The 15,402-nt window shown below is 35.9% G+C and overlaps 2 protein-coding genes across 2 annotated transcripts in view; both read right to left on the bottom strand.

The window, feature by feature from the left end:
• slc29a1b (solute carrier family 29 member 1b) overlaps positions 1-1,611 on the bottom strand; it is a 20,380-nt gene extending 18,769 nt beyond the window's left edge. Inside the window, exon 1 of the mRNA XM_060890617.1 lies at positions 1,534-1,611. The gene's annotated coding sequence lies outside the window, so the exon portion shown is untranslated. The remainder of the gene's footprint in view (positions 1-1,533) is intronic.
• A 7,469-nt stretch (positions 1,612-9,080) lies between these two features.
• Positions 9,081-13,479, bottom strand: vipb (vasoactive intestinal peptide b). The gene is made up of 6 exons (XM_060865525.1): positions 13,301-13,479; positions 12,353-12,473; positions 12,160-12,246; positions 11,873-11,977; positions 11,145-11,276; positions 9,081-9,616 (listed from the first exon to the last, which is right to left on the bottom strand). Exons 2-6 carry the CDS (start codon positions 12,469-12,471, stop codon positions 9,505-9,507), a joined length of 555 nt encoding a protein of 184 aa, XP_060721508.1. The 5' UTR covers positions 12,472-12,473; positions 13,301-13,479; the 3' UTR covers positions 9,081-9,504.
• Positions 13,480-15,402: the final 1,923 nt, after the last annotated feature.

Raw genomic sequence — 15,402 nt, 5'->3', positions numbered from 1 at the left:
TCACTCACTCACTCACTCACTCATTCACTGTCTGTCACTCACGCACTCACTCACTCACTCACTCACTCACTCACTCATTCACTGTCTGTCACTCACTCACTCACTCACTCACTCATTCACTGACTGTCACTTCAGTCACTCACTCACTCACTCACTCACTCACTCACTCATTCACTGTCTGTCACTCACTCAATCATTCACTGTCTGTCACTCACTCACTCACTCACTCATTCACTGTCTGTCACTCACTCACTCACTCATTCACTGTCTGTCACTCACTCACTCACTCACTCACTCATTCACTGTCTGTCACTCACTCACTCACTCACTCATTCACTGTCTGTCACTCACTCATTCACTTAATCACTCACTCAGACACTCACTCACTCACTCACTCTCTTTGTCTCACTCATTCACTCAGTCACTCATTCACTTACACACTCTCAGTCCCTCTCTCTCTCTCTCCCTCTGTGTATGTGTGTGCAGTGTGTATGTTTGCACATATGCTTCATGAAAAAAGGTTAAAGGGGTCCAAGCACAAATGTTTTTTTTTTTTTTTTACATTAGATTAATTATACCGACTCTATATATTAGGTTATGAGTTTGAATCCCAGGACCACAAAAGCTGCCATTACTGGGCCCTTGAGCAAGGCACTTAACCCTCAAATGCATAAATGAGATAAATGTGAGTTGCGCTGGATCAGGGCAACATCAAAACGCACCTCTTGTTTATTCCTATGCTAGTAGAAGTGTAGTAAAGATTGTAACAGGATGCTTTTTACCTTTTTACGTTTTTACACTTCATCACTATTAGCTAAAAGATTAAAAGCCTCCGTTGTGATTTAAATGGCTGGGGTTTGTCACATAAAGCGTTAACATGGCACTTAGAGGGTATTTTTTGTTTTTCAGTTCTTTATTAGTCCTGCAAAAATGTGTTCCTCAGTGTATTCCTGGGTATTTTAAGGACTGCATCCAGCCAGAGATCGATATGACCTTTAATAAAAGTGCTTTTAAAGGGATAAAAAAAAATTCCTAATATAACACACGATCTAATGCTTAAAAACTAGAAGAAGAAGAAAAAGATATCAACTGTGTTACATCAGAAGTTCATCAGAAGAGATTTATGTAAAAGATTATGAAGGTATGATGATTTTCACACTTTTTTACTTTATTTGTGTGTTTTGTAATGATTGATCACTTCATTCTTAGTCAGATCTTTTAAAAAATTAGACAAAATGTAAAAAATAATCCTTTATGGTAGAGATAATATCTATAATAAAAACAAAACACTTAGCCCTCTGACATCTGAATGTGAAATTTGAAAATGATTAAAACTCTTTCAGTGCATATTCCAAATTTCTATTTGTTCTGTTGGCAGATCATATTTTTCTTTTTATTTTAAGCAATTGTTTCTAGAAAGAAGCAAAATTATCTGCAAATAGAATAAAAAAAAATGAATTTAAAGCTTACAATAGTAAAACCTGCCTAGAAACAGGTTTCGTAATTCAAACAAAACAAGCACCAGCCACTTACCTTTAAATCCAATCTCACTTTTCCATTGCTCTCGGTTGCAGTTCTGTTTTTTTGGACACTCCGTGTCTTTGTCACATGTTTTTGACTCTGCCTTATATCTGAACCCCCTGACTAACGATTTCTGCTTTACTAAAGAAGTCATGAAAGCTTAATCTGCACTTTTAGAATTGTGTAATGCATTAGTGGTTTGTTTAGTCAGGCTGCTTCACATTTCACTTGCTTTCTTCGAGTAAGCAGGTTTTACTGTAGGATCGCACGTAGATGCGAGTGTCAAAAACTTCTACAGATACATTTTAAGCTATAGAATTGACAGTATTTCAACATGTGGCATTTGTAAAGTTTAATTTTTGCTTTTTTGCATTTAAGAGAAATGAACATATCTTGAATATGGTCAAAATGGTCTAGAATTTTCTAGAATCATTATCAGATAACCAATTCTAAAATTATTTAGACATATTTTATTATTATACTCTTTAAATTTCAAATCGTCTTCTGTTGGCAGATCATTTTCTAAAAATAAGCTAAATTATCTCCAAATAGAAGAAAAAGATTTCATTTAAGAATTAATATAAAAAAATACTTTAAGATCGTACCTAGAAACAGGCTTAAAAATATTTAATGATAATTTTTTTTTAAATTTTATAATAAAACAGACAATATGTTTCTCGATTCAAGATAATTGACAAGTAATTTTTCCAATCAAATCTCTAAACCTGTGTATTTAAGGACTTCTTCACTGCTCGCTCTCAGATTAGAATGAAGTTGTTCTTTTTAGTGAAGTGAAGATTCTAATTTTTAATTCGAATTCGTATGTATAGCGTGTTTACGAACGGACATTGTCTCAAAGCAGCTTTACAGAACATAAGAAATATTGCAAATAGTTCTTGGATGTTGTACAAACAAAGTACTTTTAAAAAAAAAAGTCATACGAACTCACACACACTAATGAAACCCTACTCTATTCGAGATTGCTATCTAGAAAGTTAGCTAGCTAACAAACTTTATTCAAAATCAGCGTTATAAAGAACGAGCTTTGTAGTCTAAACACATGAATACATCTTTACACTTATGAGGTTTTTATACTCACTATTTAAGTAAACAGGGATAAATAAAATGCACAGTAACGTCCACGATTACGTATTAATACTAAGTTGATTACTCAAGTCGAAATTGGCGGGTTCCATAAACACATGGACATAAAACTCTAACATAAGCTAATTAGGTGTGTTCAGTTGATGGTCAGTGAAAACCCTAAGAAACCCTAAGACCACGTATTAAATCCATGTTATTCTTTTTACTGAAGTCAACTGATTTTGTATAATTTATGATGTTATGTAGTTACAGTCATTACAGTTTTTTGTTAACAAATCAAAAGCCAGACATTTAAAAAAGACGATCTTTCACAGCATCAATGCTATCCAGGTTAGCAGGCAGACCTCTCCAGAAGTGATGGGTCTCACTTCTTTAGTATACACTTCTTCTTTATTATAAACTAAGACAGTGCACAAATACATCAGCTGTTTTCCGAAATTCTTAGCTCACTTACTGTAAACCTAATCTTGTGAAAGTAACTTAGTTCAAACAGTTAATACAGAACATTTAACTTAATCTTAAAGCAGGGCACCACTAATGAAATCCAATAAGCTTTTATTTGACAGTGGATGATTATTAACAGGATCAGTAAAGCATTATGTGTTTATCAGAGTAACTAGTGTACGGATTAATGACCCGGAAATCCTAAAACGCCTGGTCATCAATCTACACTTTAAACTTTAACATTGTGTCCCAGTAAACCACGAAAATAGTGTCCAAAAATTCCAAAGTCACTGAGAGGAAAGCAAATAAAAATGAAAAAATGTGTGACAGTCTATATAAGTTGCTGAAACATGAGTGTGTGTGTGAATGTTTTTTGTTCATGAAAAAGGTCCTCAGAATGAAGGATAGCGTCAAAAATCCTGACAATCACCCGGTCCTCACAAAAACATGGTGTTTTTACTCCCTTTAAATTTGAACATTTTTAATTCTGCCTTTTGTTTATTCAAAATAATTTTTTATTAAGGTGAAAGAATATGATTAATTTGCAACATTAACATAAGGGAATAGTGTCCTGACAAAACAAACAAAAAGGATGTATTTTATTGTGTTTGTGTGTTTTAGTTTATTTGTTTTATTAAAGAAAAGCTGATATTTTTTCTACAAATAAATAAATACATACCCATGAGGACTAAGTATTATGTCCTCACAAGAATTAAAATATCTGACAGTTTTTCACTTTGTGGAGACATTCACCTGGTTCCCATAAGGAATTGAAGTAATCGTTATGTCCTTATGTCAGTCCTCATAATAACAGAGGACCTGCGTGTGTGTTAGTGTGTGCATCTACAAGAAATGGTTAACTACTGAACACTCTACTGTGTGCCTTATAAAATAATGGATTAAAAAAAAAAACACTTTATTTACATAACCTGCTGCACATTAAGCATTTGGACCCTTCCATTTTATACATGCTTGGGTCTGGCACTGAAAGTTAACCCCTCAGGACTAACCCCATTAAACCCAGGCCTCAGAATCCTGCTGCTGGACCATCATGGTCCCATGCATTAGCGGTAATAGAGAAATACATGGAAATTCATCTTTCAAATACTTATGGGAACCAGGTGATTGGTCTCCAATTTCAATCCATACGACAAGTGTCTAGTTCACATATGTATTTGTTCATTTATTTAAATGTGACACACACACAAATTTGTTTTATCAAATTCATTTTCAAGTCAGTTTTCATGTTATGAAATGGAATCTCTGGAAAAATTGTCTGCAGTGTGTGAGTGCGTGAGTGAATGAGTGTGTGTGTGCCCTGCGATGGGTTGGCACTCCGTCCAGGGTGTATCCTGCCTTGATGCCCGATGATGCCTGAGATAGGCACAGGCTCCCCATGACCCGAGGTAGTTCGGATAAGCGGTAGAAGATGAATGAATGAATGAATGAATGAATGAATGAATGAATGAATGAATGTTTTGAAATCACACAGTGGCTCTAAAGAGACTGTGCAGCAAAAGGCAAAACTACAACATTTAATATTCCATAAAACAGAGTCATGGCTGCTTTGTCATCAGTTCCAAAATAAATTCATTCATAAATTTACTGCATGTGGAAGTCATGGGTGAACTCAAGGGAACACAGACCTTTGTAGCAAGACCTTTTTAGCAAGTAACCCAAATTAAAAATAAACATTTCTGTCTGTGTCTTTTTGTTATAATATCACACCCAGCCATCACTGGATATCTGTGAATGACAGACGGGTTCCTCAGAAGAAGAAGAATGACATGAGAGGAAGCTTGTCAGTTTGGGCCTCCTCCTCTTTGCGCTCTTGGTTGTTATAGTGTGTTTCTGGTCGTTTTCCAAGATAATGCACATCTCCTGTTTTTCTTTTTCTCTTCATTTCATCTTTTGTCCACTTCTCAACAGCTTCACATCTCCGTCAAAGTTCTCTCTGTATCTTACATTCTCAACTAAAGGTACTAGTGTATATCATGCTCTTGCTGGGGTGGTACCATCAAGGGTATCTTTGTGTATATGAATCTTTGCGTATTGTTGACCTTCAAATGTTCTACAATAAAACATATCACATTACCAGGACAAACGTACACACTAAAGGTACTAAAAACAAGAAAATGTGCATTTAGTGTAATGTTCTACAGGGTTGAAGGAGATTTTTGCTTATAAAACCCGCCCTCTGCTGGACACAGACTGGTAAAGCAATCTGTCCTGGGACAGGTTCAACGAGTGACAAAAAAGCCTCTATTAAATATTTATGAATCAGTCTCCTTACTCCAGATCATAACAATCTAAATATCTATCTATCTATATTTTTTACAATTGCAATTTTTTTTATTTTTTGTATTTTGTATCTTCACATAATAACTGATAGGCTCCTGCTAACTCATTTTGAAAGTGTATTTTTATCTCAAGCTGTACATTTGACTATTCATTCATTCATTCATTCATTTTCTACCGCTTATCCGAACTACCTCGGGTCACGGGGAGCCTGTACCAATCTCAGGCGTCATCGGGCATCAAGGCAGGATACACCCTGGACGGAGTGCCAACCCATCGCAGGGCACACACACACACTCTCATTCACTCACGCAATCACACACTACGGACAATTTTTCCAGAGATGCCAATCAACCTACCATGCATGTCTTTGGACCGGGGGAGGAAACCGGAGTACCGGGAGGAAACCACTAAGCCACCGTGCCCCACATTTGACTATTTAACTATTTAAATTATTTTGTAATGATTTATATGAGTTATTACTATTTAAACATGTATTTCTATAATATATGTACTGTGTAGTAAATCGTACTGTATATACACACAGTGGAGTCCAAAAGACTGCAACAACATCAACAATCTTAGATTTCTTTGTATTTCTTTTATATTTTTTTAAGCCAAAACAGATTTTTCCTTATTTTTTTAATATTTCATTGCTTTCAGTATTCACATTGTTGGACAATTTCTACCTCCTTGTTTAAATGTAAGCAAATGTGTGATATTAACCCCATGATCAAAAAATGATAATATTTTATGTGAGTTTTATCCCTTCCACTGAAGCACATGTTTAAATGACTGGTGGATTTTATCTAAAATGGATTGTAAAGTTTCATAGAAACTTGGGGAGTTCCCTAAAGCTCGAGTTCAAACCAAACCAAAGAGACGAACCAAATACTAATAAACTTCCAAATTCATGCAAGGTGTTGACTCTGGTTCCTCTCTCTAGGTTTTGTCTATATGAAAACTAAATAGTGAAGTACTTATTTATTACGGGTGTGTGTTTGTTCGTCCATCTGTATGTCTGTCAAAGATATTTGTTAGCAGAATATCTCAAGACTAAGTGGTTGAGTGTTTGTAGGATTTATACAGATTTATGATTAGAACCAGCGGAGGAACTGATTCGATTTTTTTAATTGATTCAATCAGAGTCAAGTTCACAGAAAGGTCAAAAGTATGAAAGAGTTTTACTTTAGTAGCTTTCTTTCTGTTTAATTCAGAGATGTTCTAACATGATCATGTTCATGTTCAGCAACTCAAAGCCTTATTCCATCAAACCATTGGACCATTCAGAGCTTCATTGTCCTTTTTATGACCGCCAGCTGTTTTTTTTCCTCATTAAACAGCTTTGTCTTGAAGCTTCATGTTCAGTTATATATAGAAGTCACAAAGTCAGAGATGTTTACTGTTTAAGCATACAATTAGATTCAGGAAAAAATAAAATCTAAAATAATTGATAAGTATTCAATTCTGTGATTAAATATTCAATAATTACCAATTTTTCATTTTTATTTATTCATTTATTAATTTATTTTTTTAAATTAATTAATTAATTAATTCATCTTCTACCGCTTATCCGAACTACCTCGGGTCACGGGGAGCCTGTGCCTATCTCAGGCGTCATCGGGCATCAAGGCAGGATACACCCTGGACGGAGTGCCAACCCATCACAGGGCACACACACACTCTCATTCACTCACACACTACGGACAATTTTTCCAGAGATGCCAATCAACCTACCATGCATGTCTTTGGACCGGGGGAGGAAACCAGAGTACCCGGAGGAAACCCCCGAGGCACGGGGAGAACATGCAAACTCCACACACACACAAGGTGGAGGTGGGAATCGAACCCCCATCCCTGAAGGTGTGAGGCGAACGTGCTAACCACTAAGCCACCGTGCCCCCTATTTTTTTAAATTCATTTATAAATTCCATTTCTTTTTTTTCTAATACATTTTTAAATTTCATTTCTTTTTTAACCCTTATTTTAAATGATTCTAAGAGCATGAAATACTTTTACATTTTATTTTCATAGAGAATTAGTTCAAAGTCCAACTTTAATATACTGAAATGTAATGTTAATACAAATAAAAATGAGAAATTATCACTTTCTAGAAGCTGTGAATCTCTAAAATGTAAGACTGGCACAGGTCGAGCCGTCCTAACATTTTGTCATTGATCCAAACCTAGTCATGGGATATTTGAAGGAAATTTCGAGGAAGACAAATTAGTAGAAAAAAAGAAAGACTAGACTTGATGGCGGCAGACGTGTCCCTGCTCTTGTTTTGTTTTGTCTTTTGGAAGGATTAATCATCCACATTGCTTCATGATGGAGAAGGTAAACAGTGCGTTCATGTAAACAGAACATTTACCGGTTAGCATGACACAGACTTACCATTTCCCACCCTGATGTACACACCCTCTCTAACTCTCTCAGCTTGAATAAAGAACCAGTGTCAACTCTCTGTTTCGTCTCTATATACCAAATCTACATCCATAGCTTCGAAAATGATCTGATGATTCCTATGTAAAATTTACACGTAATCTATTTCATACATTTCATGAATTTTTCACTGTTTTTTTTTTTTCTTTTCAGGATTTGTTTAGTTCAGTTGTTCTGTTTGTAAATAGTTTTGCTGTTTAGTAAAAAATTATTTTAAATAATCATGCCTACAGAGCAAATTATTTTAAGCTTTAAATGGCTGAAATAAATAAAGGTGTTTTTTTTTTAGATTTTTGTTTTAGATTTTTTTACAAAATGTATTTATTTACTCACTCACTCACTCTCACTCATCTTCTACCGCTTATCCGAACTACCTCGGGTCACGGGGAGCCTGTGCCTATCTCAGGCGTCATCGGGCATCAAGGCAGGATACACCCTGGACGGAGTGCCAACCCATCGCAGGGCACACACACACACTCTCATTCACTCACGCAATCACACACTACGGACATTTTTCCAGAAATGCCAATCAACCTACCATGCATGTCTTTGGACCGGGGGAGGAAACCGGAGTACCCGGAGGAAACCCCCGAGGCACGGGGAGAACATGCAAACTCCACACACACAAGGTTGAGGCGGGAATCGAACCCTCAACCCTGGAGGTGTGAGGCGAATGTGCTAACCACTAAGCCACCGTGCCCCTCGTATTTATTTATTTATTTATTAAATAAGACCTATTTATTTTCTCATGTTAATTGTATACACGGTGGATAAACAGTATCCTTTGCTGAAACAGTGTCCTCTGTCTGCTTGCTTCGCTGAACACAATTCCCTGACAAACTACAAAACAACAACTCTCTTCTTCTCTTTTTAACCATTTTTTATTATTTGTCTTTGTTTGGATACAATTTCAGACACCAGCAGCCATCTTAAAAAAAATAGCTCTTTGATGGACAAATACAACAGTAATCATCTTTGCCACACATGTTGATATAATTTGTTATGATTATTTTACAGTAGTCAGATTATAGGTCCAGTGTTTAAGGTGCCACATCGTCGTCGTCATCTAGATGCTCTGAAAGAAAGAAAGAAAGAAAGAAAGAAAGAAAGAAAGAAAGAAAGAAAGAAAGAAAGAAAGGAAGGAAGGAAGGAAGGAAGGAAGGAAGGAAGGAAGGAAGAAAGAAAGAAAGAAAGAAAGAAAGAAAGAAAGAAAGAAAGAAAGAAAGAAAGAAAGAAAGAAAGAAAGAAAGAAAGAAAGAAAGAAAGAAAGAAAGAAAGAAAGGAGAAAGAAAGGAAGGAAGGAAGGAAGGAAGGAAGGAAGAAAGAAAGAAAGAAAGAAAGAAGAAAGAAAGGAAGGAAGGAAGAAAGAAAGAAAGAAAGAAAGAAAGAAAGAAAGAAAGAAAGAAAGAAAGAAAGAAAGAAAGAAAAGGAAAATGGAAAGGAAGGAAGGAAGGAAGGAAGGAAGGAAGGAAGGAAGGAAGGAAGGAAAAATGTTTTTGCATCACACTGGGGGACCTTAAAGCTGTTAAAGCATTTCCTTCAGATTTACAAAGTACGCTTCCTCTACATGTAAGAGAACGATAAGAATGAAGCAAAAGCAGTGTTAATTCAGCAAACACCAGTGTAAGTGGATTAGTGGTGAGTCGGACCTTCTCGCGTACACAGATACACAAGTTAAGACCCGGAGGAAAGCAGTCATACTAGCGGGAGCTGCTGGAGGAGCTGATCGAACTCATCCTCGTAGCTCTGAGGTAAAGATGAATCGGTGCTTTTGGACTGGTTAGACAGCATTAAGGCATCTTCTGGGCTATAAGGAAATAGCAAAACAGTGTGTAGCTTCTCATAGCTTTAAGGATCAAGAATCCAGCAGTGAGAATGATTTATTTCCCTGATCAAACACACATCTAGTGCTAAAGCAAACTAATCACAGAATGGTGCATTGTTAAAGTATTCAGTTATTCAGTATTATCAGCTTCTAAAGGCACCAACGTTTCTTCCATTAGCATGTGTCCTACATCTTTAAACATTATTTAATCTAAATCTTTATACTGTAGGTTTACTAAAGGTGCACTACATGTGCTTCTCTATGATAAAGGTACATGATACCGTTCATGATACCACCTAGCATGCCTATCAGCATGGGTGGGACTTAGGGACCCCTCACGCCCACCCACAGACCAGCTAAAGTCCCAACTAGCATGAATAGTTTAAATGATAAATGAATAATATTTCCTGTTATTTGGTCATTTTTGTATTACTGCGTTTTTAGTTTCTCCTTTAAACAAAACAAAACAAAAAATTAGATAAAAATCAGCATTTCAGAACAAAAACTGAATTTAGTTCTTTTTAGTTCAAGCTGTCAGTGTCAGTATTAGATTGTTTATCTGTAGGTATGAGCTAAATAATTACTAAAGAACTAAATAAGATAATTGATCTTAAACAAAATTAGTTTCATTCTTTCTTACTATATTACGTTTCTGTAGCATTTCATAATATTTAATTTAATTTAAACTCAATGTCTACCATGTACAGATTTTATACAGTAATTTCATCTTAAAACATAGAATTTCTAGAATTTTAGCTATTTCATTTTAAACTGAGTTTCTAGCATTTATCCATGTTTAATCTTAAACTTTGTTCATAGAAGTTAGTTTTTAAACCTTTTTTGTTTTTAGGATTTCTCAAATGTTCAACTTAAACTTTTGGCAATTAAATTTGAAACTGGGATTGTAGAATTTCAAAAACTTAAACTGTGTTTGTAGTTGTGTTTGTAGTTCATAGAACATCGTTTCTGATTTTTTATTTTTTTTTATCTTGAACAGAATATCTCATAGTTCTAAGCTGATTAATCTGGAATTGTTTTTCTAAAATTTTTAGATTTACTCAACTGAATTTCCAGAATTTTGGAAATTTAACTGCAAATCAAATGTAAACAAAAAAAAAAATCTAGACCTTTAATCTTGGACTACTGAATTACTAAAAGTTCTAGATATTTGATCTTAATATGAAGTTCTGAAATCTCTACATATTTTATCTTAAAACCAATTTCTATAATTCGGTTGTAAATAATAAATCAGTGTAAATAAAAATCGTACTTTATGGAAATTACTTTCATGTGTATATATTGTTTATATTAGATTAGGTTAAAAAGTATTGTTATTGACAGAGTACAGAGGTAATTAGTGAAATGCAGTTAGTGCAAATAATAAGTGAAAATGTAGAATAAGTAAAAATGAAGAACTTGATGCATTCCAGTAATGCAAATATTAAATGCACGTGCAAGAAACATCCTACACACATTTACAATCTTATAATCTTATGGCCATCTTTCCTACCTTCTCTTTCCTGCTAAGACCGTGTTCAGGTACTTTTTGGCTGCCATTTGCTTGCGATACCGGCTGTAGTTGTCTGTAAACACTGCATCCGAGTGGCGCTTCATGCGTAGGTCATCTGAGCTCAGCTCATCACTGTAAATAAAGCCAACATGTGCTTTTTATTGCACAGATATTCATAACCTTAATAAAATTATCACTCTTTATTTAATACACTAGACATCTATTTGTAAGCATAATTCAATTTTCTTCTTTTTAAGGAAATTTGTATATGTGATCTTAATTAAATATTTTTCCAAATGAACAGATATTTGTAAAGTTAATTCAATATCCTATTGTGTAATTCTGTTTGGACAGATATTTGTAGTCGTTAAATATTCCATTCTGTGAGACACACTGGACAGCCATTTGTAAGCTTAATTACATTAACAGTCACGAGTAGAGTTTTAAACTCTAGAGTTGTTTTAAACTCATGGTATCTTAAGTATGTAACCTAGTGAGCCAGCATTAATGTATTCAATGTTAGAGATTTAAGCACTTATGTACGTCGCTCTGGATAAGGGCGTCTGCCAAATGCTGTAAATGTAAATGTAAATGTAGAGGAGACTGAGTTTTCAGGACAAATAAATAAATGTCTTAAAATAAAATAAGTATATATAAATCTAACCTCTATACTGTGCTGTGAATCAGATGTGAAAGTGGATAATGGATAAGGAAATAAAGATATTTGCCTGACACGCTTTGCAAGTAAGGATTCAAGGTATTCTTTGGCTGAAAGTTGTCCGAGGAGCTTGCTGTATCCGCTGGTGAAAAGTCCATCCGCGTGTCTCGGAGGTCTGCGTGAAATTGTATGAAAATGATTAAGAAATAATATAAATATGTAGCCTGTTATAATGAAAAAGGTGCTTTTATTTTCTAAGCATTCCAAAATTCTTGAATGCACCTTGTTTATTTGATATACAGTTCACTTTTCTGAATCTAAAGTCATACATATTTATTAATTAATGAATTTTATTACCTTTCCACTCTGTTTGCAATTTCATACAGAAGTTTGTATACTTCCAGGTCCTGAGATGGCTCTCCATCACGGCTCAGGCTGCCTGACCTACAGAGCATCATTGTGTGTCAATCTTCACTTTACTCTATAATTTATCATTTCGTGCACATTGCATTTCTCAGAGCGAATTCAGAGCAGCTATCGATCTTCTCACCTTATGGCAGAGTAGGTGTTGATGGCCGGGAGAGCTGAAAGCGTTCTGCAGCACAGCAGGCTACACAGAGCCATAAAGAACAACTCCGAGGTGCTCACTGATCTTCTTGCATTCCTCATATCTAACACAAAAAACCTCATGAGCATGGATAAAGTGCATTCTGGGAAATGAAGGTACCAAACTGTACATTTCTCTGTCTCTAGATTGGTATAAGCAAGGGAGCTTTTTTCATTCCTTAAGCAGTAAGTATCTTTACAGCTTTGGAATCCTAATCTAATTAAAGGGACATGGCATGCATCCTCCCTCCCAGATAAAACATGTATTAAAGTTATGAACACTTATTAAAAGTTTGATTCCTTTATTTTCTTAAAAAGTGTTGGACAATCACATTTAACTATAGAGATGTGCTGAATCAAAACATTATCTGATCAACAATTTCACACCAAATGTCTTACTCGTATTTAAGCTTCATCTGAATTTCGACCGTTTCTAGGTGTTTAATCCTAAACATTTTTTTTCACCAATTTTTAGACTTTTAGAGATGTCATTTATCAATGTTTTATTTTATATCTTAGATTTTTGATATTTCTTTTTAAACAGGATTTCCAGAATTTCTAAATTTTTTGACAATTTTTTGTTTGTAGAATTTTAAACTAAATTTCTCACATTTCTAGCTGTTTTAATCTTTTAAACTGAATTTATAGATTTATTTCTGGCCAGCAAACCACCAAACAATAAACAAACAAACAAAAAAAAACCGAAAATAATTTATAAAAAATCAAAACATGTATTATAAATATAAATGATAACCATAGAAATTCAATAGCATTCTTAAAAATCGGCTTGCAAATCTGCAGTTCGTTTCTGAATATATAGAGATAAAGATATAAAGATAAGATCGTGCTTTAAGGTAATAATTTTCAGATATTTTTAGATATTTTTACTCACTGTCGCAGGTATGTGGACCTCAAAAGACTCTGTCCGAGGTGCTGGAACCACAACCGCAGCGCGCGGTCCGAGCGCACAAAAATCCTACGAGAGAAAAATCGAAGAAAGTTTTCTTTCTTCTTTTTTCGTCGTGTTGCTCAGATTTGCAGTAGCGCCTCTACCTCTGCTCTTCTCCTCCTCCGCCGGCCGCATTTTATACAGACGGTCGTTTCGTTTTCCTCTGACACTTCCCTGCGTCATGAAGGTCCCGGTAGAATCGAGCTCGAGCAGAGAAATGACGGAGAGGGAATTAATCGCCGGTGGTCTGGTCCTCGAATGCACGTGAACAAATCGCATTTGTCTGAGAGATCCGAGGCTGACTCACTTTTACTAGTAACCGCCTGTGTGCAAAGTGATCAAATGAACAGTTGTTTAGAGAAACACACACACACACACACACACACAAACTAACTAACTAACTAAACTAAAAATATCTACTATATCCTATTTCATTCATCTTCAGTAAGCCTTTTATCATGGTCAGGGTTGGAGGATGTACTGTAGGTTCCATCCCAGGAAAACTGACATGAAGCAGGCGGGGCATAATGGTTAGATAGTTTGACTCCTAACCCTAAGGTTGTGGGTTCGAGTCTCGGGCCGGCAATACCATGACTGAGGTGCCCTTAAGCAAGGCACCGAACCCCTCCAACTGCTCCCCAGGCGCCGCAGCATAAATGGCTGCCCAGTGCTCTGGGTGTGTGTTCACGGTGTGTGTGTGCACTTTGGATGGGTTAAATTCAGAAAACGAATTCTGAGTATGGGTCACCGTACTTAGCTGTATGTCATGTCAAGAATGCAAACTGCAATGGCCACCAGGTAATCAGTGGGCACCATCTTCATAACATTTTCACGCACTTATTTAGACATTGGGGTTTTTGAACATTGACAGTAAACCTGTCTGCATGTTTTTGGAAAGATAAGAGGAAACAGAAGAACCAGGAGGAAACCCATGTAGAAAACACACAAAATGAAACAGCCTCAGAGACCCAGGCTCAAACCAGAAGCCCTGAAACCATGTGAGACAGCATTGCAATACCCTCTGCACCACTGTTGGTCCTTAAAGGTCTCTGTAGAATTATTTTTTAAAAAAAAATGAATGTTATTAAGGGGGGCACGGTGGCTTAGTGGTTAGCACGTTCGCCTCACACCTCCAGAGTCGGGGTTCGATTCCCGCCTCCACCTTGTGTGTGTGTGGAGTTTGCATGTTCTCCCCGTGCCTCGGGGGTTTCCTCCGGGTACTCCGGTTTCCTCCCCCGGTCCAAAGACATGCATGGTAGGTTGATTGGCATCTCTGGAAAATTGTCCGTAGTGTGTGAGTGTGTGAGTGAATGATAGTGTGTGTGTGTGCCCTGCGATGGGTTGGCACTCCGTCCAGGGCGTCCAGGGTGTATCCTGCCTTGATGCCCGATGATGCCTGAGATAGGCACAGGCTCCCCGTGACCCGAGGTAGTTCGGATAAGCGGTAGAAGATGAATGAATGAATGAATGAATGTTATTAATGCACAGGTTATCACTGTGCTTTAGCCTTCTTTAAGGACTAGGCTATAAAATCAAAAACAAAAAACTTATCATATGTGTAAATTACATTTCCATTGTTTCTGTAGTGACTGCTAACACACAAGGATTTGTTTGGGCAGATGAAAAACATCTATTATTTATGGAAGGAGTCTCCAGTGCCAGTGCTTTAGGATGGAACATTTAGGTTGGTTTGTGGTTTCTTGGTAACATGAAATGCAGTTATAATGTAGCTAAATTTCTTAAATGTTCAACATATATGTTAATTAAAAGCACTTGATGTATTTTGTGTCATTCTTCATAAAATATGTCTTTGTATTGAGCTTGTTTTTATCATGTTTATTCTCATTAAAAATACTAGAATCTATGAATATACACAAGTACGATGTTTGGTAACATCCCCATTTCCTAAAGCCATCACAGAAAGTCTTACAGTATGTACATTAGCAATATTAGTTTATTAGCTGGTTAATTGCTAAATTAACTAGCTAAATTGGAAATTACCTTAAAATTGTTGCAGGTTGACACTATAATAAATTTCATCTCAA

Source organism: Tachysurus vachellii, chromosome 1, assembly GCF_030014155.1.
Source record: "Tachysurus vachellii isolate PV-2020 chromosome 1, HZAU_Pvac_v1, whole genome shotgun sequence".
In the NCBI taxonomy this organism is placed as follows: Eukaryota; Metazoa; Chordata; class Actinopteri; order Siluriformes; family Bagridae; genus Tachysurus; species Tachysurus vachellii.
This window is presented reverse-complemented; position numbering and strand designations above follow the sequence as displayed.

Bases quoted from the DNA above. Each gene is read 5' to 3' on its own strand.
- vipb (XM_060865525.1), bottom strand. From the start codon at position 12,471: ATGAGGAATGCAAGAAGATCAGTGAGCACCTCGGAGTTGTTCTTTATG. The intron at 12,247-12,352 runs GTGAGAAGATCG...GATGCTCTGTAG, and splicing joins AACACCTACTCTGCCATAAG to GTCAGGCAGCCTGAGCCGTG. The intron at 9,617-11,144 runs GTAGGAAAGATG...ATTTCCTTATAG, and splicing joins GTCTTAGCAGGAAAGAGAAG to CCCAGAAGATGCCTTAATGC.